This window comes from Monodelphis domestica, chromosome 7, assembly GCF_027887165.1.
Source record: "Monodelphis domestica isolate mMonDom1 chromosome 7, mMonDom1.pri, whole genome shotgun sequence".
NCBI classification, from domain to species: domain Eukaryota; kingdom Metazoa; phylum Chordata; class Mammalia; order Didelphimorphia; family Didelphidae; genus Monodelphis; species Monodelphis domestica.
The window spans coordinates 18221756-18247200 of NC_077233.1; the positions used below are offsets into that span (position 1 = coordinate 18221756).

Genomic DNA, 25445 nt, shown 5'->3' on the forward strand with positions numbered 1-25445 from the left:
AATAGAATTCTTAGAGATTTAGGAACATCATTATGTGCTACAAGGTCTGAAAGATGAGCTAATGAAGGTAAATGCTTTGTTTTTTTTACAGCTTTATCTGGATATGGCAGCATTATCACCCTTGCTCCTTGAGTGACATTGCCTGCTACATAATTTTTAGTTTTAGCTTACTTTCCTGTTGTGTTTAGCATTTTCCCCCTTTAGGGGGCAGTATCACACATTGAAATAATGAAGTTGTTTTGTCTGCAGTGGTCCTTCTGTAAAATCTGGCTTTTCTAAGTCACCTTTTTGGGAAACTTTATCGTTGTCTTGTATCTAGAGGGCCTGTGACCTGTAGAAAGTCAGTGCAGCACTCTAGAACAATAAGAGAAAGGTCTGAGAAGAGATGAGAGATGATACTATAACAGAAGTGAGGCTAGGGATAGACTATTCAGAGGTCAAGGCTATTGGAAAGGAAGACTTGGAAGCTGGTGACAAGTCGTGACATTTAGTCAACAATGGGTTGATGCCACATTTGCTGTCTATGTTCTCTCGTTCCATTTAGATTATTTACAGAAAAGAATTAGGGAAGAAGAAGGGAAAAGAGGGCTCCTTTAGCCACGAACTGCTGCTCTCTTCTCTGCTGAATTTCTTTAGGGTGGGCAGGTAACATCATTGGACCAGGGATTCTTTTGATATGGATACTCCTAATGTCAGTTACAGGTTGATCCCCATTCGTGTCTTACTGTCCTGGCTGACTATGGGCACTATATTCCCATATACTTTCTTCTGAGAGCACACCCAGCTCTGCTGCAAATAAAAATGAGAGTTAAAAATAGAAATGAGCATATAGCTGGTTATGAAGTAGAATGATCCAATGTTAGAACAGTTCCTTCCTAGATCTTCTTTTTTATATCATAAAGAATTGAGCTTTATAAACAAAGCCAATACATCCAAGATTAGAAAGGAAACAACAAATTGGGGTGTGGGGGGATTTATAGCAATTGGCTCTGACAAAGACCTTATTTCTCAAATATGTAGAAAACAGACTCAGATTTATAATGATACAAAGCATTCCTCAGTGGATAAATGGTCAGAGCATTTGAACAGGTAATTCTCAGAGAAAGAAGCTAAAACTATCTTTAGGCATATGAAAAAATGCTCCAAATCACTGTTGATTAGTTAAAACAATTCTAAGATACCATCTCTCACCTATCAGAGTGGATAATGACTAAAAAGGAAAATGTTATGTGTTGAAGAAAATAATGGGAAAAATAGGACACTGATGCACTGTTGGTGAAATTATGAACTGATACATTTAGTAGAGCAATATGGAACCATGCCATGCCCAAAGGCCATAAAACTCAATGCCATTACTAGGTCTTTATCCCAACACTATTAGAGATAGGGGGAAAGGACCTATTTGTACAAAATATTTGTAGTAGCTTTTTTTTTTTTTATGGTGGCAAAGAATTGGAAACTAAGAGGATGTCTACCAATTGAGAATGACTGAACAAGTTGTGGTATATAGTTGTAATGGAATAGTATTGCACCATAAGAAATGATGAACAGAATGAGTTCAGTAACACCTGAAAAGACTGTATGAACTGATGCAAAGTGAAGTGATCTGAGCCAGGAGATCAGTCTCTACAGTAACAGAAATACTATATGATGATCAATTGTGAAGGACTAAACTATCATCAGCAAAACAAGGTTCCAAGATAATAACCTCAAGGGACTCATGATTTGAAAAACAACAAAAATGCCATCCACAACCAAAGAAGGAAATGATGGAATCTGATTGCAGATCAAAGCATGCTGCCTTTCACTTTATTTTTTTCATGATTTTTTAAAAATGTATGTGTGATGTGTCTTCAATGACAAGGGGAATATGGAAATATGCATGAAGGCATTGGTGTAACCTATCTCAAACTGTTTATTGCCTCAAGGAAAAGGGACCGAGGGAGGGGGCAGTAAGGGAGAAAACCCAAATTACAAAATGTTAGAAAACAATTGTCAAAAGATTGTTTCTGCATGTAATTGAAAAAAAAATTTTTTTAAGTTAAAAAGGGAAAAAGAATTGAGCTTTGTTTCTGATGAAGCCAGAATACAAATGTAAAAAGAATACCTTTTAGTAAAGGCAGCAACAAGCCTGATGCTTAAGGTATTTCTTTATTAGAACAGTTTTTCAAAGAGTGGTGGGGAACTGTACTTTTATTCATTAGTTCCTTGAATGTCAGAGTGAGTATAGAGTGTTTTTCCAGGCAGAGTGGAAGGTGCCTGATTGACTGCTTGCATGACCTTTTTTGTGTCCAAAGATCTATGCCAATGGAAATGATTGTTAATGTTTGGACTTAGTGAAGGAAGTGTGGGGTTTTTGTTCTGTTGTACCAGAATGAAGGAAGTTTCAGGAGTTTTAGGAATTTATTAAAACTAATACTGTACAGGGACAGCTAGGTGGCTTAGTGGATAGAGAACCAGGCCCAGAGATGGGAAGTTCTGGGTTCTTGATTGATAGGCAGGTTAGGTCCCCAGCTTGTTTCTTGCATCTTGGCTTACAAGTCCTCTCTCCATGCCTCTACCACACTGGTGTAAAAGGGAATTTTTAACTCCCTTTGTTTATCTTAACTTAAGTACTTGGAGTGCCCCTCCTTTCACTTTTAGTCAGGTACTTGAGGAACCTTTTATTAGAAAAGGAAGTTCACACCCTGGACAGTGCTAGACAAATTAAGGAACTATGATTGGTTCCTAAGATGTGACATGGGAGAACTGTTGGTTGGAGAAAAGGTGAGACCCAACAGGAATTCAGGCATTCCCATTTCGGATTCTCATTTTGAATTCGACTTCTGATTTTGGCTTCTTTATTCTGACTTTGGACTCTGGTGGACCTTCAGATTCTGTGTTGGATTCTGCATTGGTGGCTCTTGCCGAAGATCTCCTGGTTGGAGATCAGAACCTGAGGGAGCCTTTGTTGGAGTTGAGCTGGATTCCCCTGGATCAGCAATTATACAGTATTTAGCTAGGCAATATTTTCCACTTCCTTCCTACATTTCCCCCTTTATTATCTCTTCTTTACTGTAATAAAACTACTAAAGCTACTAACAACATCATGACTTCAGAGTTAATTTTTATAAATGGCCACCACAACTTTTTATAACTTTTAATTTGACCAAAACCAATTTTAGCTCTTATTCTAGCTGGGTGAACCTAGGCAAGTCACTTAACACCAATTACTTAGCCCTTGCTCTTCTTTCTACCTTGGAACCCATAGTAATTCTGACAGAAGATAAAGATGTAAAAAACCAACAAAAAAAAACAACAGAAAAAGATTAATACTGCACAGTTAATAAAAATGAATTTCACACTTTATATACACTTTCATTCTCAAGTGCTTAATAACAATTAGATAATAAGGAGGCTTTCTAATATTTAATTATTAAACCAACAGGTCACTTTCTAAGAGCACAAGACATTAGGGATGAATGTCCCAGTAGAGGACATTTACCTGGACTACCCCACCTGGGGAATATCACAGTCTGAGCCAAACTTCAGTTTAGACTTGAGAAAAACACATCTTGACCATAAACTGGTTTCCCTTTGCATAGAGATAGGGAAGCAATTGGATGATTTTCTTATAACTCGAACTTTCCAAGAAAGTAGCAGTAACAGACTACAATGGTTCATTATCAAAAACAGTAATGGAAGTCATTCATGACTATCATATAAGGAAGAGCCCTGAGAAACATCAGGAAGGCAGGACAGACTCCTTGCAGAGCCTGAGGAAACTCTGATTTAGGGTCAGGATCACTGGATGCAGTGGAGAGTGGTAATTTGTTGATATTTGTCATTTTAGCCTTGTTTAATAATAAACTTCATTTTGGAAAATGACATCTTTTTCAGGTGCTTTCTTCAATAATTTCCTGTCCTTTCCCTTTTGGGTTTTTATGTTTTTGCTTTTTTCTTGGTTATGAAACTCTTATGGATGGATGGATGGATTTCTCTCTCTGAGTAGGCCTCTGGGCCCTCGAATTTTACTCTTAATTAGTGGCTAGGGCTTTGTGGTGAGTCTGTTCATTAAAAGCCATCTTATTGTGGGCCTCTTGCCAGTAATCCCTCTTTTCTGAATTTATGTTGATCATCTGTCTTTCTGTCCCCTCTCTAGCCATCCCCAGGAATCCCCCCTCCCTCCCCCCCCCCCCACACATCCCCAGGGACTACTATCTCTCTCCCTTTTTTTTTTCTTTGAATATGAACACTGAGTACAGTGTCATGCGCATAGTGGTACAGAGTATTTGGATTGAATTGCACAAAACAGAAGAAACTCTGTGTTCTAGATGAGTTTATTGGAGCTACATAGATACAGAAAAAGAAACAGCCAGTTCTTGTCTTCAGGGAGTTTATATACATATAGAAGGAGAATAAAGGCAAAATATAATTAGGAAGTGAGGCCACTAGCATTTGGAAGAATTAGCTATTCACCAGGAAGGCAAAATTTTATAGTTTTGTTTTGTGATTTCTGTTTTTGATGACCAGGGATGGCAGAGAGAAGGGTATGTATTGAAGTGTCTGGGACATAGTGGAAGTATAACTGTCAGCATCTGTTGAATTGAAGAATATCTGGTAGGAATTCTTGTTTTATGGGTTGTCTTATGGCAGAGGGATCTTTGAGGTTTCTTATTATCTCTAGAATAAAGTATCAGCCCTTCTGTTTTCCTTTTTTTTTTAAAAAAATTTATATTTAGAATATTTTCCCATGGTTACATGATTCCGAATCCCCCCCCCCCCCCTCTCTCCTTCCCCCTCCCAAATTTGACCTGTTTGGCTTTTAAGGCCTTGTAGAACAACTTAGCCGCCCCCCCCCCCCCCCCCCCCCCCCCCCGGCTTTCAGCCTATTTGGATATTATATCCCTTTCTATGTGCAGTCCAACTACACTGGCTTTCACTCTTGGTTCACAACTCTCTTTGTCTCTGGGGCTTTTGCACTGGCAGCTCCAGGTGCCCAGAACACCCTTCCTCCTTAGAATGGGAATCAGAGTCATGTCTTCTGCAAGAATCCTTACCTGATGCCCTTAGCTACCAGTAACTTCTCAGAATAAGTTGATTTAACTCCTTTGGCTGGATCTTCTTTATGTTGCTGCATTTATGACTTATGAAAGGGAATTTTTCTTAACTTAATCAAGTACTTGGAGTGTTCTACCCTTTTAACTTAGTCAGAAACTTGAAGATCCTTTTGATAAAAGTTCACACTCTCAGAGGAAGGGAGGTGGATTCCACAGGCACTGCCCCCTGGACAGTGACAGGCAAATTAAGAAACTTTGATTCCTGAGATATGATGGGGAGAGGTGGTCAGTGGAGAAAACTGTGTGTAAGGGAGCCTCTGGCTCCCTCGGGCTCTTTTGGCAGCTCAGTCTTTGAGGCTCAGTCTCTTGTGGGCTCAGGGTCTTTTGTGGCTTAGTCTGGTGTGGCTCTGCTTGATTAGGCATTCAATTCTGCTTTGATGACTCCCTTGGGTTGAGGAGACTCTTTGGCTCTTCTCCTGTTTTTGGTGGAATGCTTTCTTTGGTCTGGAGGCACTTGGATCCAGACTCAGGGTATTTAGCTAGGCAATATTTTCTACCTCCTTCCTACATTTCCCCCTTTACTATCTTTACCTTGCTATAATAAAGCAACTAACAACCTTGTGACTTAAGAGTTAATTTTTATAAATGGTGACCACAAGAGTTTTTTAAATTCTTATATTTGGCAAACCCATTTTAATTATTATAGACTTTAGGTACTTGTCTCTTTCTAGAACAGAAAGCATCTTCCCAAGAACAATGGCTTCACTGTTTGTCCTTGCACCCACACTAGGATATGTTTTGATTGATTGTCCTTTAGTCACATTTACTGGGTATTTTCTTTTTCTTTTTTGTAATTTTTTTTACCAATTACATGTACTAACAAATTTGCTCCCTTCCTCCTCCCCTTCCCTCTAAGGGGGTAGAAATGTGAGGGGTTTTTATAAAAGGTTGGATTGGATTATTTCAGAATAGAGTCGCCAGGAATTTAATTAATTCCAATGAGATTTATTTTTAACAATTTATTTATAAAATATAGAAAGAGTGAAAGTAAGAAAATCAGAGAGAGGATAGGGCAAGACATCTAAACTACACACTAAGTATTTTGCTCCAATCCCTGGCTCAACCCCAGAGGGCTAATTAGTCCTCAGCTGGAGGGGCCTCAGCCTTGAGCCAAGGACCAGGGGATACAGGAAGCCTCTCTAAAGAGGGTAGGTCTCTCCTGAGGTAGTCCCTTCAGAAAATCTAGGAAAGGAGTCAGCCTTTTTCATTCACCACGTGTCAGTCCAAAGGGATGCAGTTTGAGATCTCAAGCCTGAGCTCCTCCAAAGTCAAGTCAAAGGCCAAAGGCTGAAGAGAGCACTCACAGGAAGTTCTTGCATTTTTAAAAGATCGTTCCTTTTCATCACTTCCTGTGACTTTCTTCCATTTGATGTATACCAATTACAGCTAAAGTTTTGCTTAGGACTGCCCAGAAGGCAGTCATTCGATTCTGATTCGTCACCTACTATCGCACACGTGGGCCACAGACCTCCCCCACTCAAGTATGAGTGGGGTGTATACGCTTTTGGTGATTGAATCTAAAAATAGGCAGGGGAGAGTTAATTTTATCTTCACACCTCTCCTGGAGCTAGCAAGCAATTTGATTTGGGGTTATATATACTGGATGTTTTCTTTAAAATTTTATAGTATGAGGATGGGGATAGGACTGGATGTGAGGTTTGATTGATTATAAAGAACTCTCAGATGGGCAAAATCCTTGTCCCGATCTGTAAATATTGATTAAGCCTTTGCTCTGTTCCAAGCTCCATTCTAGCTGGGACTACAAAAAGAGCCCAAAGACAGTCCCTGGCCTGAAAGGGCTTACAATCTACCAGAGACTACAAGCAAACGAGTAATACACAAACAAACCAAATACGGGGTAAACAGAGAGTGTCTAAGAAAGGGAAGGCACTGGAATTGCAAGAGTTCGGAAAGGTTTCCTGTAGCAGATGGGATTTCAGTTGGGGCTTTGTTAGAAATAAAGAAATCTCTGGGCCATCATTCTGAGCTGAAGATACAAACTGTAATTGTAGAAATTAAAGCTGGATATCTTACCATGCCCAGTCTGGGGCAATGACTCCCTTTAGATGTCAACAGTATGTTTTATAGTTTTTTGACAGTTAATTAGCATAAATGATGCACAAGACAATGTTCAAAATATTTTCAAAACATGTTATAACATTTGTAACAAGTTTTGGTAACATTTGATGAGAAGTAATACATTCTAATACAAGGTCAAAGTAACCTATTTTGGCCATAATACTCTGGGGAGTCTATAGTGAGTCTAGATCTTCACATGATCAAATAACACCCAGACTTGCCAGGTTTATTTTCCTATGATCTCATCAGGTCAGCTGTTCATTCACCATTCCAGATGAGCACAGCTTCCTTCCTACTGCATGGGTTTCACCTTCCCTAGATAACTGTACAAAACTGAAGTTTTTATTCTTCCAACAGTAGCTCTTAATCTAGTTAGTTGCTATAATATTCTAATATACCAAACTATATCCTTTCTAAAAGTATGGTTAATATTTTATTATTATAATTGATATCTTATACATAGTTTAATAACTGGGTCTAACTCTTTCTAAAGTCATAGTGGCAGTTACCTACCTAAGGGATTACATGTGGCCACCTAGTTTATGATCAATAAAATAAAAGCAATCAAGGCAATTTCTGTTTCAAACTAAAGGAGGCCAGAGAGTCAAGAGGTGAAGATGAGCAGGAAGAGCTTTCTATGCTTGGAGTACAGCCAGGGAAAATGCCCAGATCTGAGAGAAGGAATGTCTTGATTGTGAACGGCTAAGCGGCCAGTGTCACTGGTTCAAATAATATATGGTAGAGAGTAAGGTGTAAGAAGCCTGGAAAGATGGGAGGGGGTGAGGTTATGAAGGGCTCTGAATGCCAACTGGAGCATTTTGTATTTGCTTCTGGAGGCATTAGGGAGCCACTGGTGTTTATTGAGTAGAGGAATTACACAGTGGGACCTGTGCTTTAAGAAAATCACTTTGGTAGGTGAATGGAGAATGGATTGGAAAGGTGAGAGCCTTAAAGCAGACAGACCCACAAACCACTATTGCAGCAGTCCAGGTATGAGGTGACAGCGGTCTGTACCAAGGCAGGGGCGTTGTCAGAGGAGGGAAGGAAGCATATAGGAGAGATGTTGCAAAGGTTAATTTGATGAGCTTTGGCAGCAGCTTGGATATATGGGAGGTGAGTGAAAGTGATGAGTCCAGAGTGACTCCTAGGTTGTGAGCCTGAGGGACTTGGAGGATGGGGCTACCCTCCCTAGTAATAGGGAAGTAAAGAAGGGAGAAAGAACATGAGTTTTGGACATGTTTAAGCTGTCTTCTGGAAATCTGATTGTAAGGCAGTGAGATAAGAGCTTTGAGGTCAGCAGAGAAATTGGCAGGATAGGCTTAAGAATCATCATAGAGGTGGTCATTAAATCCTTGGCAGTTGATGAGATCATCATATAGTCTAGAGGGAGATGAGAAGAGGCCCTGGACAGAGCCTTTGAGGGATACATATGGTGAGAGGCTGTGGTCTGGAGCAGATCCAGCAAAGGAGACTGAGGAGGAGCAGGCAGAGAGGTAGGGAGAGAACCATGGAGTGATGGTCCAGAAAATCTAGAAGTAAGAGAATATTGAGGAAAGTGATCCATGGCATCACAGGCTGCAGAGAGGTAGAGAAGGATGAAAATGCAAGTTGACTCCTTTCCTGAAACTTAGGATCTTGGAGAGTTGCATAGAGCAGGTGCTAAGAGGCAAAAGAACTCCCCTTTGCTGTGTGCTATCTGTCCGGGCCCAATCTGCTTCAAGTGAAACTTGAATTTCAAGTTTAAATCTTAGATTTCAGTATAATGAAAAGAGATTATGTCACATGTTAAAGCTGTTTGGAGTATCCTGGAGCTAAAAAGTTTGAAAAGACAATTGAAATGGATAGATACAGTTATAAAGAATTTTTATCTTGAAGTGATTTCAGAATTGGAGAGAAGACAGACTAGAGGCTTGAAGACTGGCTAAAGGCCTATTCCTCTGTAAAGCTGCTTATTCACAAATTGATGACCTTACTTCAAGATGAGGGCTTTCTGAAGAATGATAATTCCAATACTCATAAATGATTTGTAAAGTCAGAATTTAACTTAATTATTTTAAAGTTATTGAACCTCATTAAAGCTTGTTTTTCCATTGTAGGAATACTAAGAATTCCTTAGCAAAGTTATTAAAAAACAATGGCCAGCTACTTGTTTTTTTTTCCTCCTAGAAAAATAATCTCAGGTTTGGTAGTTTTTAATTTTAATTTACAGTTCTAAATTCTCTCCTCTCAACCTTCTTCTCTAACATCTGAGAAAGCAAGAAGTATGATACTCATCATACATATGAAATCATGCAAAACATTTCTTTATCAAAAATTTCCTATCATGAATTTGAAATCTTGCACCATGATGATTGGTGATTTTTCTCCCTACTCCAGTTTTCCTTTAACACTTTCTTCTGGCTCTCTCCTTTGCCCTCATTATGCCCTACCCTGGGTTATAATGATCTGAGTTCATTTCATCTTTCCTCCCAGTCATTCAAATTAGAATTCAAATTAGAAAGGATTAGAGACCACCTGGTCCTGCCATCTCATTTTACAGATGAGAACAGAGGCGATGAGAAATTAAAAAATGCCCAGGATTATCCTGGGAATAAATAGCAGAACTGGTTATCTGCCTCCATGTCCAGGTGGGAAACCTTGTGAGGTCTTGAATAACGGGATGATAGAGCTGGATGTAAGAAGTAGTTTTGGAAAGAATATCTTGGGATCTGTATGGAGAAGAGTAATTGTCAGGTGATAGAACCCTCTTTAAGTGCAGGTAAGAGACGCAGAGACCAGAACAAAGAAAATGGTTATGTGAGTGACAGACAGTGAGGAAAGAGAGAGGAGAAGGACCAGAGGGATGGAATAAAGACTATTTGTCTACTATGTAGCTTAAAGGAGGAGCTGAGGATTTCTTTTATGTATTTCTCAGATGATCATTGTTTATCTTTGTATCTCTTATATCTTATACTTAAGTAGGTGATTAATAGATCTTTATTGAATTTTGCTTTCCTTTTTCTTAAACCATCATGTAAAACTTATATTACTGATGATTTCAATATTTTACTAGTTTTCCATACAATTTGGGTTTGAAAACACCAGATTCTCAAAGTTGGAAGAGACGTAAGAGCCCATCTTGTCTATTCCTCATACCTGACCAAGAAGTTCCATCACAGTGGTGCTGACCAGAGCTAACCCACCCTTAACTTCTGGACTCCCATGGGTGGTATGCCATTGCCTCCTGAAGCAGCCCACTCATGTTCAGGCAGCTCTAGTTGTCAGAAACATTTTCCTCAAGTTAATAAGTCTGTTTTTGGCATTCTGCTCTCTGGGGCTAAGCAGATAAGCATCCTAGTAATGGTGCATGACAATGATAATCAAGTTGTTAAGGGTAAATTTTAGGGTTGAGACTAAATATATTTTTTAGTGGTCGCCAGGGATTTAAATTCTAAATCCCAATGAAATACTCAATTCAGAATGGAATTTTATGGTGGTTTATTTACAATAGAAGGAAGAAATTAAGAATGAGGGAGAGAGAAAGGAGAAGTTCTACTCTGGCCTGGCCTGAGATAGGGGGAGTTCAGAGGCCTCAGCCAAGGGGCCTTCCTAGAAGATTAAATCTAGTTCAGCTTCCAGCCACACAAGGCCTCCTCCAAGATGAGGGGCCTCCTTGGAGGCTGGTGCCTTCAGAAAGGTCAAGGGAAAGGGGATTCTTCATTAACACTCACCACATGGTTGCCTAAGGGAAGCAGTCTGAGGTCCCCTGCTGGAGCTCATCCAAGTCCAATACCACTGCCAAGTCTGCAAAAGTCCCTCTCACAGGACGTGACACGAAATATAAAGGCAGTTCTTTACATCACTTCCTGTGTCTCACATGTACCCATGGTGGCTTAAACTTGGCTTAGGACAGCCCAGGGGGTCAGTCAGTTGTTTCTGATTTGTTACTTGTTAGCACACGTGGGTCATAGACCATCCTCCCCTACACTTAATCCTTAAGTGGGAGTGTATATACATTCCTGCTTGCTAGAATTCTCAAGACTAAGCAGGGTGGAGTAAATCTAAAATTCACAGAGTGGATCTGTAAACTCCTTGGGGAGTAGCCCTTTACTCTAGCAAAATAGATAACCGGAAGGTGGGAGTATGTGGTGCCATGATGTGAAGAACCCTAACTGAATCCAGGTCTGCAGCTAGTTTTTTTCCTGTTTATTAGAAATATCCATTTCTTTCTTTCTTTCTTTCTTTCTTTCTTTCTTTCTTTCTTTCTTTCTTTCTTTCTTTCTTTCTTTCTTTCTTTCTTTCTTTCTTTCTTTCTTTCTTTCTTTCTTTCTTTCTTTCTTTCTTTCTTTCTTTCTTTCTTTCTTTCTTTCTTTCTTTCTTTCTTTCTTTCTTTCTTTCTTTCTTTCTTTCTTTCTTTCTTTCTTTCTTTCTTTCTTTCTTTCTTTCTTTCTTTCTTTCTTTCTTTCTTTCTTTCTTTCTTTCTTTCTTTCTTTCTTTCTTTCTTTCTTTCTTTCTTTCTTTCTTTCTTTCTTTCTTTCTTTCTTTCTTTCTTTCGAAAGGCAGCATGATGAAGTAGAAAAAGAGTTGGCCTGGAAGCCAGGAAATTCTGGATATTTTTAGACTTTTCCACTCTGAATAAGTCTTGTAACCTCTTAGTGTTCTAGGGACTCTCACAGTGTGGGTTTCTGGAGGAAGTCCTGACTCAGGCTGGTTGTGAAGTTACCTTCCTTGGTTTCTCCTTCTGCCTTTTAAACTACAAATTCTACATGGAAATGGGTTTTGATCAAGGACACATGCTGTACCCAGTGGAATTGCGCGTCGGCTATGGGAGGGGTAGGGGAGGAATAGAAAATTATTTTTGTAACCAAGGAATAATGTTTGAGATTGACCAAATAAAAAGAGTCGAAAAGAAAAAAAATATAAAATTAAAAAAAAATAAACTACAAATTCAGCCATCCTTGCCTTCCTCTTCTTGCCATTTCTCCTCTTCCTTAGCAGAGGCAGAGATAACTATAGGCTTGGAATAAATAAAGGAAGAAAACCCGTTTTCCTAAGATCATTGATCGGTGAGCTTAGAAGGGAGACAACACCCTGACAAAAAATGCAAATATTTACACGCCATCTTAAATCATCAGAGACAGTGGAAGCTCTGCATTTTGGTTCTGATCCCAGCCCAGATGTGCTTCTGAGGGAAATGGAGAAACAGTTAAGAAAACAAAGATGGCAAAAAAAAGCACAGCTCTCACACCATACTCAATGGAGGATAGATAGGGCATACTGGGTGGACATTGTTGAGTTAATCAACTTTTCTTTTTTAAAAAATTTTATTTATATTTAATTATTTAATTTAGAATATGTTTCCATGGTTACAATATTCATGTTCTTTCCCTCCCCTCCCACCAATCCCCTCCTGTAGCTGATGTGCAATTCCACTGGGTTTTACATGTGCCATTGCTAATCAACTTTTCTTGAGGGGAAGGAGAGACCTCAAAATATGGTACAATCTCAGGCCTTATTGCTCTCAAAAGGCATCTGAATAAATTGCCAATGTTTCTATTTTTCCATCTTCGTAGAATTTTTATGAAAATAACTGGTATGTGCCATTTAAAGCTTTCTATCTTCCCTTTCTTATGTTTAATTAAGAATTCTCCTAATCACTTGATGGTAGGAGTAGAAAGACTTATGTATGTAGATATATTCATACACGAGCATATTATAAGAAACTGTGTCAATAAAAATTAGATAAAATTTTTTAAAATTCTGCCTCAACCATGGTTATGGAAACTAACTTTACCACTTCTTCTCCCTCTTCCTTTCTCCCTCCCCTTCAAGACCCCCCCCCTCCATTTTATCACCCATTCTGAGGTTTTTGTCTAAATTGAATTGCTTTTAAACTCATTTCCAGTTTTCCCACTGTATCTTGTCCAAAGAAATATCTTTCTCCAAGTGATTGAGTATCTTCAGACTCAGGGCTTCTGTTTCTTGTTTACCCCAACTGTATCATCTTGTTGCTTTTCTGTTTTGTAACCAGTTCCAGATTATTTCATTACTGTTGTTTTGTAATATACTTTGGCATCTGGAAATGGTGGGGCCCCTTGGATTCATAATTTTACTCCGTGGGATACTAGACTTGTGATTTCTCTCCATGAATGGTGATGATTTTTCAGTATTGTTCTCTGAAGTATCAGAATCTGTAATGTAGAGATTCAATTGGTTTATCAGTGTCTGTAAATAAATCTGGGTACTATGTCATTTTGATTATATTGGTGGAGCCAGCAATAATCATTGAATGTTCATAGTATCATAGGTTCATAGATCTAGAACCTAAAAGGATTTTCAGAGGCTGTCCAGTCCAACATTGGACCCGGTTGAAATGATTGTTGGGCAGAGAAGTAAGTTGGTTATGTACATGCTTTAAGACTTTTGGGGCAGCTATGTGCCATATCTCTGGCAGTAGATATTGAATGTCTAAACTAGGGTTGGGTTTAGTAGGAGAGAAGAGAAGGGGACAGACTTGGAGAAGAAATCCAGAAGATTTGGCAGCAGATTAGTAGCTGTGAAGGGTAAGAGGTAGGACAGTGGTTGGATGAGTGGAGGGTTAGGGCAGTACCCTCAACAGAAACAGGCATGTTTGGATGAAGGATGGTTCTTAGGGGCTCAGCAAAGATAAAGCTCACATATGTTGTATTCTTTTAATAAAATCATTACATTTCTAACATTCTAAATAGGTCTAGAATTTGAAAAGTCATTCTTCCTGTTTCTTCTTACAATGCATAGATGTACAAAGTCATCCCTAAAACTTGTAGTGAAATAATTTTGGTTGTGTAAAAAAAAGAATTATTCCTTTTCAAAGAAGCCAATATGTAAAAATATCTTAAAAATATGTTAAATCTTAAAAATAATAGATTATTTCCATTACAGCAAAAAAGACAAAAAAGAAGATTTGCCCCATTTCCTTTTAAATAGCCAATCTTCTCTTATAAACTTATTTGATTTATACAGTTATGGCTTTCATTCAGCTCCCTGAGCACAGCTGTATATTCTATTTAGTCTTAATTTGTTGGCACTAAATATTTTCATTTAAGAGACATTTTTTGGAAATACTCTTTCCATTAACCTAATACCTGTAATTTATTCTTAAGCTCTTTAAGAAGTAACCTTGACAAAAGGCACAACTATTAGTCATCTCCCTGGAGGCTTGTAGTCAAATGAAAGCCTAACCCCCCCCAAAAAATAAAGAAAAGAGAGTATTTTAAATGTTGTACATCCTAGGTTTTGAACAAAAGCGTGATTGCTTGCTCGTTGTTTAAATTGCTCAGCCATCTTCCAAATTTTGTTTGAGTTTGGTAAGAAGTATGAGTAATATTATCAGCTTTAAATTTGGTCATGGAATGTGAACTGCATAGCTGCAGACAGAGAAATGCTTGCTCAATTTGAGCATGGATGTTAACATTTATTTTCTTTGGCAGACAAGCTCATAGACGAGGGGCATTTAACCAAAGTGGTTGAAGAAACAAAGCTCTCAAAAGGTAAGCTTTTTTGCATTTTAGTTTTGCTTAATTTTTGAGAGTTCTTTGAATTTTAAGATAATTAATTGTACATAGTCTGAAGTTCATGTACTGGCTTTACCCCTCTATTGGTTTCAAACAGATTATTAAAGTAACTAACATAAGCCAATGAAAGCATTAAATTATGTTTCTGTGCCAACAGACAGTGAGGACAATCCTATTTTTTTTTTGAAGTCTGTTTTGTTTCTTTTTTCCATAAAGATGTATGTATGTGTACTTTATTAACTAATTGTTTTAAAAGTAACTTATTGTATATTAGCCATGAAAGATCTGGAATTTCTTGATTTGACCTCATTTACTATTTTTGTCCTGCTTTTGTTCTGTTCTTACTTTCTCTTCAAATGAGAGCCTTCATTTTTAGCCCATGACTATAAAACCTTTCAATTCTTTGACTCCTAATCAGAAAGAAATTCACTGCATCAACTGCTAACAAGAGATATAATGTTTACAGTTTTAAGATCATGTTTTTAAATGTTAACCTTGTTTATGGTAATGCTATTTTAGAGATAAATAACGAAAAGTTGATTTTTATTTCAAATACATAACCCTTTATTTTTTTAACTTTTATAAACAAGGACTGCCATATTTGGGAAAAGAATGCATACAGTCCTTGTACCTAGCATCATGCTGGCATACAAGGCTTGGGTTTCAGAATAGTGAACTATTTTTAGCATATATGGTCTTGCTGGGTGATGAGAACAGATTTTAAAATAGTTTTTACTTCATCTTCTTAAAAGTGATTGAAACAAAGCTTGTTTGAAAGCCTGACACTCTAAAAAGGGAGGATAAACTTCATAGAATAAGTCTTTAGGAAAAAATATCCTACTGCTTAATGTTTTTAAGTGATAGTGGTATGGAGCTGCTTGAAGTATGCTTTTGGCTCATTACCTAAAAATTCAGTGCAGCCTTCAAAATGAATTTTTATGAAGAGCATGTAGAAATTCTTAGCTTTCAAATTTGACTTAATATGTTTCAGTAGCATGCAAAGATGAATCTAATAGAAAGTAAAATGGAAAAGTCTAAGTAAAGTGTTAGTTAGTGGACTGAGAACTCATACTGTTGATTCCCATTATGTTTTAGACCTTGAACTTGAAAGCCTGTGCTAATCTACATGGTGCCGTTGGCATTTTGGAAATTCCTTTCTGGTTTCAAAGAATTAGTTTGAGTGTATGTACAAAAATCAAGTCAAGTTAACAGGCATTTTTCTTATTATGTCCCATGCACTGTGTTTAGCTTTGGCAAAAATAGTCCCTGCTCTCAAAAAGCTCTGGGTCTAATGGGGGAGACAACATGTGACTAATGGTTATCCCCAAACTTTCACGTTTTTAAAACAAGAAAGTTTATCTACTATGGAGTGCAAGAAGTGACTTGATGTTCAGGACCCCAAATGAGCAAATATACATGAATTTGTGCCTGCTTGCGTCCTGTAGATTCTTTTATTCTTGTGAGTGCTGAGTCTAACAATATTGCAAGATAACATATAGCCAGGATTTTAGGTTTGTCTTTGCCTGGTGTCTTTGTTCTCGTTGTACCCATGTGATGGGATTTTAGTGTTATGACCGTCTCTATTTAGAAGTCAATGTAATTAAGCAAACTTTTGTTATTAGTAGGTCACAAAGTCTTTGTGATTACTACAGATGGTTATTTTCTCCCCATCTCTATAATTCTAAAACTCTGGCTATTACTGTACAAACCCCATTATTCTGGCTTTAACTCTATCCCCCACTGCCTACTTCCTTACTCAACCTTTCCTCCCACATATCCCATTCCAGATCTATCCACCCCATATCGCTCTGATCCTTGGCCATAGCGAAGTTGTTTTCAATCTAAACTTTCTCCTTTTTCATTCCTCTCTTTTTCTGGCTCCCATTGAGACCTGGCAGCCTCATGATGGTGAGGCATCCCTGGACACCCTTTCTTGTATTGCCTGTACTCGTATCCCTCAACTCAGTGGTCACAGGAAGGGGAGTCAGAATACTTCTTGCCCTTGCAAGAGGACTTTTCTGGCCCTGGGCCTTGCCCCAGTTGTTAGTGCCTTCTCAGTGTGATTCCCTTCCATTTACACTGTGTATGTCACGAATAGACTTAGTTGTTTCTGTGTTATCCCTAGCCTCTGCCAAACTATGTATGAGCCTTTTGTGGGAAGAGACCATGCATGTCTTTGCCTTTTGTCGTGTTCCCAGCATGTGGTACAGTGACTGGCCAATGTGAAGTACTTCATAAATGCTTCTGATTTTCATCATTGTATGCCTAGTGCCTAGTACAGTATTAGCATGGAATAAGGACTTAGTAAATGTTAGTTCAATTGAATATGGTAATTTAACACCTGAAATTCCATTTGCCTTTATTGACCTTCCATGCAAATTTGCTCCCTTGTGTCAGTCGTTCCTCTCTTACAAACTGAACTCTTCCTTTTGACAAAACAAAACAAAAAACTGTGAAATCTAAAATAAGGGTCAGGCCTAACACTGTATATTCTCTCCTTGTAGTCCTCCAGTAATGAGATATGTTTCATTATCTTTTCTCTGGGACTATAATTCTGATCCTTTTAGAGACATATATATCGTTTGAGCAGATCATATATCTGGTCATTTTGGTTTTCATACAAGTCTTCCCTTGTTTCTCAGAACTTCTTTTTTAGGGGGCAACTAAGTGTCTCAGTGGATTGAGAGTCAGACCCAGAGATGGGAGGTCCTGGGTTCAAATCTGGCCTCAGACACTTCCCAGCTGTGTGACCCTGGGCAAGTCACTTGACCTCCATTGCCAAACCCTTACCACTCTTCTGCCTTAGAACCAATATCCAATATTGATTCTAAGACAGAAGATAAGGGTTTAAAAAAAAAAAGAAAAAGAACTTCTCTTTTGTCATTTTTAGTATAAAATAATATTCATATATATATGCCACTTTTTCAACCATTCCCCAATTGCACATCTGTTTTGCTGCCACCTTGTGAACTCCTATGCCACTACTTTGAACACTGTGGTATGTGTTAAGCCTTTGTTCCAGTCTTTATTATTTTGTTCCCCATGCCTCAGTATTATATTGGTTTACATCCAAATAGGATTATTGATCCAAAAGTATGGTCAGACTAGTTAACTTCTCTCACAGAATTCTTACTTTAAATCCAGAGTGGTCAGACCACTTCACCTCTAGACCATGTTTCTGTCTTTCCACAGCCCCTCCAACATTGAATGTTCTGTCTTTTGTTATCATTGCCAATTTGTATAGAATCAAGTGAAGCTGCCTGTTAAATGTCTTTTATTATTAGTAATTTGGAGTATATTGTCATGCTAGTCAGTATTTTAATTCCTGCTTTGTGCCAGGGACTGTTTTAGATCCTCGGGATACAAATAAAAATAAATGAAACATCCCTATTCTTAAGGATACCTTCTATCAGGGGACAACCTGTGTTTTTATTAGTATATTTGAAATAAATATAAAATAAATATAAAACTAACAGTCATGGGAATCTGGAAAGGCTTTATGTTGAAGATAAAGTCGTCTTTATCTTCTTGAAGGGAGAGAGTGAGTCTTTGATGCAGAAATGAGGAGGGAGGACATGCCAGACTTGGGGCATGGTCAGAGCAAGAAAGGCAGAGAAAAGGGGGGTGGAGCATCATACTTGAAGAATAGAGAGAAGACTAGGCTGCACCACATGATACAGGGAGTAGTAGATAACAGGACTGAAGAATATGTTGTAAAAGGCTTTAAAAACCAAACAGATATTTCTCATTTAATTCTAAAATCTATAGAGAGTGATACAGTCAGATTGCCTCTTCAGGAAAAACACTTTGGCAGCCATGTGGAGGCTGGTTTGAAGCAAGATGGGGTATCAATTAGAAAATCACTGCTATAGTCTGCAAGAGATCATGGAGTTCTGAACTAAGGTTGTGATTGGATGTTAGTAGAAGGGAGTTGCATTGGATAGATATGTGAGATGAGTAGAAGAGGGAGAAGTTAAGCAATTAGTCCAGCTAGATATAAAGACATTTGAGATGACTATAGAACATCTAGCTCAAAATATCCAATAGGTCATTGGAAATGTGGAATTGACTCAGGAGAGAACTAGGGTTGGGATGTATAGATTTCCAAGTCATCTTTATAGATATCATAATTGAACTCAAGGGAATTGATAAAATGACCAAGGAAGATGGATAAAGAAGGAAGAGGGCCTAGGATAGTCTTAGTGAAACAGAAATTAGGAGACCTGATATAAACCTGTGGTGGCAAACCTTTTAGAGACCATGTGTTGTGCCCCTACCCCCCACCCCAGACTAAGTTAGCACTCCCCCATCCCAACCCCAGACAGGGAAGGGGAATGGCCTGAGCACCCTCCTTGGGAGGAAGTAAGCACAGGGAAACAAAGTGAAGAAGGGGAAGGGAGCCACTCTGCCAGAGTCCCTCTGCCTTTCTAGTAACTTAACTCTGCTGGGGATGGCATGAGTGCCCACAGAGTTTCTGCATGCCATAAGTTCTCCATCATGGATATAAACATGGATATGAGCCAGAAAAGGAGACTGGGGAATGGTTATATAGGAAGGAGGGAAGCAAAGAGGGAAGAGTGTCAAAAGAATCTCAGAGAATATAAAACATAGTACCCAAAATAGCATAGTCAAATTAGATTTGGCAAATAAGAGATTATTGACTAGAGAGTTACAGTGTATATATATATATATATATATAATCTTTTTCTTTCATTCTTGTACATGGAAATATTCATGTTTGTTGGCATGTCACATTCGTAATAGAAAAAAAAATTAAGTTGCTTAGGAAAAAAATACTCTGGTAATTTTGGAGAGCACAGTTTCTGTTGTGAAATGAATTTGGAAGCTCTATTCCAAAGGTTTAGGGAGACAATCAGATGAGAAGAAGTGAAGGCAGTGTGGAGGTATCTTTCCCCCAACCCCCCCTCCCCCATTGTAGAAATGAGAGAGAGGGAGAGGGAGAGGGAGAGAACGAGAACACAATAGCTTTGTGCTTAAATTAGGAGACCTAGGAATGTGTGAAGGTAACAGGAAAAAAAAAGAAAGAACAGATAGATCACTGAAGGTACAATCTACTGGGAGTAGAAAATGGAATGTATTTACATTTTTTCTTGTTCTCAGCAGTTTCCATAGGTTTAGTTCTTTCTATAACAAAATCCAGTATCTATAATAGTAATAATAGCCAGCTTTTGGCACTTTTTGGTTTGCAAAGTGCCTTTATACTCATTTTATCCTCACAAGAACTCTGGAAAGTAAGTGCTATTATTATATTAATTCAAGATATTATTGGCAGTCTTTAAGAGAAAGAGATGTCTCATTCAAAACAGAAACAAAATAGTTAAAATGATCTAGGAGTCAACTATTCAAATGACTGGAGAGCTAGTTAGCTTTTTTTTTTTTAAACCCTCACCTTGTATTGGAACCAATAGGCAGAAGAGTGGTAAGGGCCACTAAGGGTAATGGGGGTTAAGTGATTTGCCCAGGGTCACCCAGTTAGGAAGTGTCTGAGGCCAGATTCAGACCCCAGACCTCCTATTTCCAGGTCTGGCTCTCTATCCACTGAGCCCCAGCTGCCCTTCTGGTAGCCTTTTTGATTGAGTTTTACCAATGTGTGTTGCCTTCATTAACTGAGGGATTCCAGTAAGGAGTAATTTCTTTCAAAACCTCACTCATACCTATGAAGCTAAATCTTTATAAAATAAATTATTTAAAATAAAAGTCATTACCAGTAACTTTTGTAAACTGTGGGAGCTTTTTTTTTTTTTTTAGGATGTAAAGTGAGAAAAAGTGTCTACTACATAATACCTTTAACTTGGTTAAATCAGTTAGAATGGTATATGGAAAATGGAAATGTGGGAATCATTTCCTTTCCCTGATATTTTTAGAATTCTCATTTTAGTACCCAGCCCAGGTAGAGAATCCATGATCATGGCTTCTATAACTGTTTATAGGAACAGTTGCTGTCTCCTTTTATGAGCTTCCACTGAGAACATGACTTAATAATGATGCTCTCCTTACATTTTTTTAAAATTGCTAATTTAGGCTGTTCTAAAATGAGTTGACTTTAAAAGGCAAGTATTTTGAGCTTCATTTTTCATTATTCCAGTTCGTAAATAGTACTAAGAGCTTTTCATCCTGGTACAATAGCCATGTTGTTCTGCAAATTTGGATATTTTTTTGTCATGGTTTCCTGACCACATTAGCAAAGTTTGTTTTACATGGCATTTCACTTGGCCAGGGTACAGCTTGGAGCACAAGTCTGAGCTCTGTGGGCACCAGCTCTGAGCCATGCTAGTGTTTAATATTAGTTGTGACATTCCATTGTGGAACAGGGTTTCAAAGGAAGGAGACGCAGAAGGCTCTGCCAATTTCATGAGTTCTATAGATAGCCAGAGGCTCAAAGGACTGTCAGCATAAAGTCAGCTCTGCCTAAGTGGTTTGATGTTAGTAGGCTTTTCCTTTTGTTTTCTTTTTTGGCAGAAAATCAAGCAAAAGAAAAGGAGTCAGATTTATCGGATACTCTTAGCCCCAGTAAGGAAAAGAGCAGTGACGACACTACAGGTAAGTATTGATGGAGCATTTGTTTGTAAATGGGCTTTCTCATTCAGCACATGGGGTTACCGGATAATCCAAATTTGTTTCATTTTAAAGAGAAATGGCATGGTGTGTAGTTACTCCCTCTGTAAAATTCTGGGACATTTCCACCTAGTTCATTTCAGCTCTTAAAAAAAAGAAAACGTGTATACATTGTGCTTGTTAGTTATTCCTCGTTACTTGTTTTAATGTTGTTAGGTTGACTACTATTGGTCTGAATGCTGTTAATAGTCATTTTCCTCCACAGACGCCCAAATGGATGACCAAGATCTAAATGAGCCTCTTGCTAAAGTCTCTCTACTAAAAGGTAGTTCATGTTTTTCCTTAGCATTTTAGATTTACTGTGCAAATAAAATATGCAAAGTTTTGTGTTAGTTTTTAAATAGTTGTCAAAATGTTACAGTAATGTTATGCAAAATAGCAAGGGCTAGATTTGAAAGCAGCATCTCAACCTGGTATCTCAACTGAAATACATATCAAGTGATATACTTAGCAACAGTAAGGCATCTGAGTCTCCCTACAGTGAAAATGGGGAGAAGAGAAAGGCTTCCTCATGGGCAATGAAACTTATTTTCTGCACTTGGTAGAAATCCCAAACCATTGGATCATTTTCTTTTCACAAAATCCCGGGGTTTGACAACTATTTTTGTAGGGAGTGAAACCCCTTCCCATGTAGGGGGCGGCCCCTCCCCCATGAGTAAAAAGGAAACCACTCTTTGGGTCCCCTTCCATGTCATCCTCCCTTCAGTTGTTTGCTTTAACAAAGAAATCAATATATCCAAGCTCCAGGGTTTCTATTTCTTTTCTAGAGGGTTCACTACTCTTACCTATCTTATTTTTCTAATATCAGAAAAAGAAGTGCTGCCTATTGTCTGCTTGTCCTCAAATTAATTGGAGAAGACAGGAAAGCTTTTGGAGTTATTTTTAGGTAGTATATTAGAAAAGCAGTCATCTCTTCAGTATTGCTCTATTACATATTCCCCATAAGTTACTACTTCTTGTCAATTTAGGGGAAGAGCACTTGTTAATTGGTCTTTCAGTTTTTTCTTTTATTCTGCCTTTTTAGTACCTTGAGTGTCAGTGGGAGCTAAAGCAGAACTAAAAATGCACTGTTCATTGGGAGGCTGAAGGCTTAGGCAGTCTGAGGAGTCAAAGTAAAGAATGGGATAAAGAAAAAATTGTAGAATAGAGAGTGAGAGGGCAGGGGAAACAGGTGGGAGTATTGGGTGACAGTGGGATGCAGTGGGGAATCCTGATCGTAAGTCCTGGAGCAGTTTTGTTCACACTATTTTACACTAAGGTTAAAGTCAAGGGAGAGAAGTACAGACTTGCCCCTGGATACAGCTTGTCTCCCCTTCTCTGAATAAATCTCTGCCTTGTCAGCAATTATGAATTATGAAAACGTTTTGTAACTTGATTTTAACAATAATCTTTGGAGCTAGTTGGTGGTAAAAAAAAAGCGCAAAATCAGAAGCAGGTATATTTTAGAAAATGAATGGCTACTGGGAATGCTCAGTAGAATTGTAATTGATAAGAGTGGAATTCTCCCCTCCTCCCCTTAATCAGCTGCTTTTAACTTTTGGTCCAACTTAAATAAATTGAAGAAAATGATGTAGCTACTTTAAAAAAATTAGTAGCATTTATTAAATTTTGGACATATAAAAAAGATTTATCATACTTTGTAACCTGTTTTTGTAATTAGCTTCAATAGCTGACAGTATTCTTCTCTTAAGGTAAAATTCTAATAGGCCAAAATAATAGGTTTAAAAGTTTATAGATACAGAAGAGAATTATACTGACATAACTATGCTTTTGCTACATGGCCTTTTTTTTCCCCCTTCCCTTCTTATGAGAACCTCAAAGTTTATGTTTTCCTCCTAGGATTCTGAAAATTTTTAAGTTGAGTGTATATGTCCAGGTGGGAATAAAATTCTTCTGGCAATCAGGTTTCCAAATTGGTAGGCATTTTCCCTTCAATGGGCCCTATAAGGAAAAAAGGCGAAAAATCAAATATAGCCATGAATTTTGTCCTGAAAAGAAATTTTGAGCCACTAATAAGTGACCTCAGCTAAAGGTGGTAGAGTGCTAGAATCCCATGCCTCCCTCACAAAGCTTTTACCACAGTGTTGGTGATTTTTTAAAGCTCTATAGAAATGTGAGCAGTCTTGGTGGGGGAGATGTAGAGGTCTGTGGTAGCTTTGACCTCTTAGTGAAACTTGTGGGTCTTCCTTTTAGCTGTCTCTCCCTTGTCATTTTTAATGCACCTCTCTTCACCTTTCTTATCTACATGCTCTTTATCCTGGGCCCCTTGTCCCAGTAGGCAGGCAGACTTCTATCTGCCTTGCTTCTCACAGTAACATTTCTCCCTTTGAGGTTCATTCCAGCAGCAGTCTATATTTATGTCGTACATTAGTTCAGGCATCTGCCGGCCTTCATTCTCTTCTTAGATTTTCTTTTCTATTTTTAATTATTTAATTTTATTCAAATACTCTTGGCTTATATAGTCATTGATTTCTATTTGATCAATTCTTGTTTTCAGGCGATATATAACTTGGGTAAAATTTTCTACCTTTTCTTCTATGTTATTTATTCCTCTTCCAGTTCTTTCCTTCACAGCTTTTATTTCTTTGTTTACCTCCTAAAATCTTTGAGGTTCAGAACTCGAAATCCTCAGGACCCTCTCTGACATCCCAGCACACATTTCTATAGATCTCGGAGGGCTTGGTTGCCCGGGCTGTAGCATTTTTTAATACCATTGTGCCAGACTATTGCTGCCGTTCTTCAGGACTCCTAAAGTACCCTCTGTGGGTGGAAGGAGTAGACTTTCTGGAGTCTCTGGGACTTCTCCAGCAGGAGGGGCCTCTACTCTAACTGTCTTTGAAGTCAAGGTTCTAATAGTCTACACAGATCTCTAGGTCTCTTGTTTTCAGTGAAAGGCTTCAGCTTATTTGCCTAAACCAGAATTTCCTTTGCTATTGTCCACAGGTTTCTGACTGACTCCTGGTCCAGTTCTGGAAGGAAAGTTCAATTAAGTTCTTGATCATTATTCAGCCTAATATGAATTTCAGATTTTTACTTGCTTAAGCAAGAAGTAGGCAGTCTGCCTCCATTCAGGCAGCTGTCTTAGACAAAAGCCTCTGACCAGGGGGCAGCTGGGTGGTTCTGTGGATGGAGAGCCAGGCCTAGAGATGGGAGGTCTTGGGTTCAAATTTGGCCTCAGGCACTGTGTGACCACCCTGGGCAAGTCACTTGACCCCCATTGCCTAGTCCTTACTACTCTTCTGCCTTGGAACCAATACACAGTATTGATTTCAAGATGGAAGGTGAGGGTTTAAAAAAGCCGCTGTCTATTCTCAAGACCTGAGTACCTGGCTTACAGTATTCTTTGGGACTTATCACCTTCAAGTCTTATGATCTACATCTTTACCTCACTTTTAGCCTCTCACTGGGATGGTTATATCTTGAATCTCACAGTCACCCATAACTCTGCTACCTCCATGGACTTCTACTTTCAGGTTAGAGCCTTCACTTTCCCAACACACTTTTGCTGAGTTCTTGCTATGGCCATTCTATTTTCTGTCTTTATCCCCTCTGCCTCTGCCTCTGCCTCACTTCATTGTCTTCCTTTGTGACTATCTAGTGCAGCTATGCATTTGGCCCTTTTACTTAGCACTGGTTGCCAAACGCCAACCCAAGGGCTCTCACTTCTTTTCCACTCCTCTAATAGAGCCAAACACTTTTGGGGAGAGTCACATTATCTTGTCAACAAAATCCCCTGCATGTATATATTCTCAGATCTGTGACTTTGTCATTTCTTGCCATACCGTCTGGTAATAGTGCACATTTGGATCTGTTTCACAAGTTTCAGGAAGGATGATCATGTTCATGTGTCTCAAGTATCATTTCTACTGAGGAGTTACTCTTAGATTCAAAAAACAGAAAATTTATATCTGGGTGAACTTTTCATCAGAGCCTGTAATTCTCATTTGAAGTGGTGGTGATAGAGTACGGAAAAAACTTCTTCCTAGAACATATGACATTCACAGAGGAGAATCAGTCAGCTATTTCCTTGTTCTACCATCTTGTTTTAAACAATGCAATCTCAATTACATGAGCTGTTGACATTATGCCGAACATTTAA

At 38.4% G+C, this 25445-nt stretch overlaps 1 protein-coding gene across 6 annotated transcripts in view; it reads left to right on the top strand.

The window, feature by feature from the left end:
* The window catches only part of SLMAP (sarcolemma associated protein), a 168891-nt gene that overhangs the window by 112898 nt on the left and 30548 nt on the right, over positions 1-25445 (top strand). For 4 of the 6 annotated variants that reach the window (XM_007499963.2, XM_007499966.2, XM_007499964.2 and 1 more), the window contains exons 11-13: positions 14627-14686; positions 21191-21271; positions 21552-21611. In XM_007499963.2, the coding sequence (XP_007500025.1) occupies positions 14627-14686; positions 21191-21271; positions 21552-21611 (201 nt within the window). The remainder of the gene's footprint in view (positions 1-14626; positions 14687-21190; positions 21272-21551; positions 21612-25445) is intronic. The other 2 variants (XM_007499968.2, XM_007499965.2) reach the window with 2 other exon arrangements.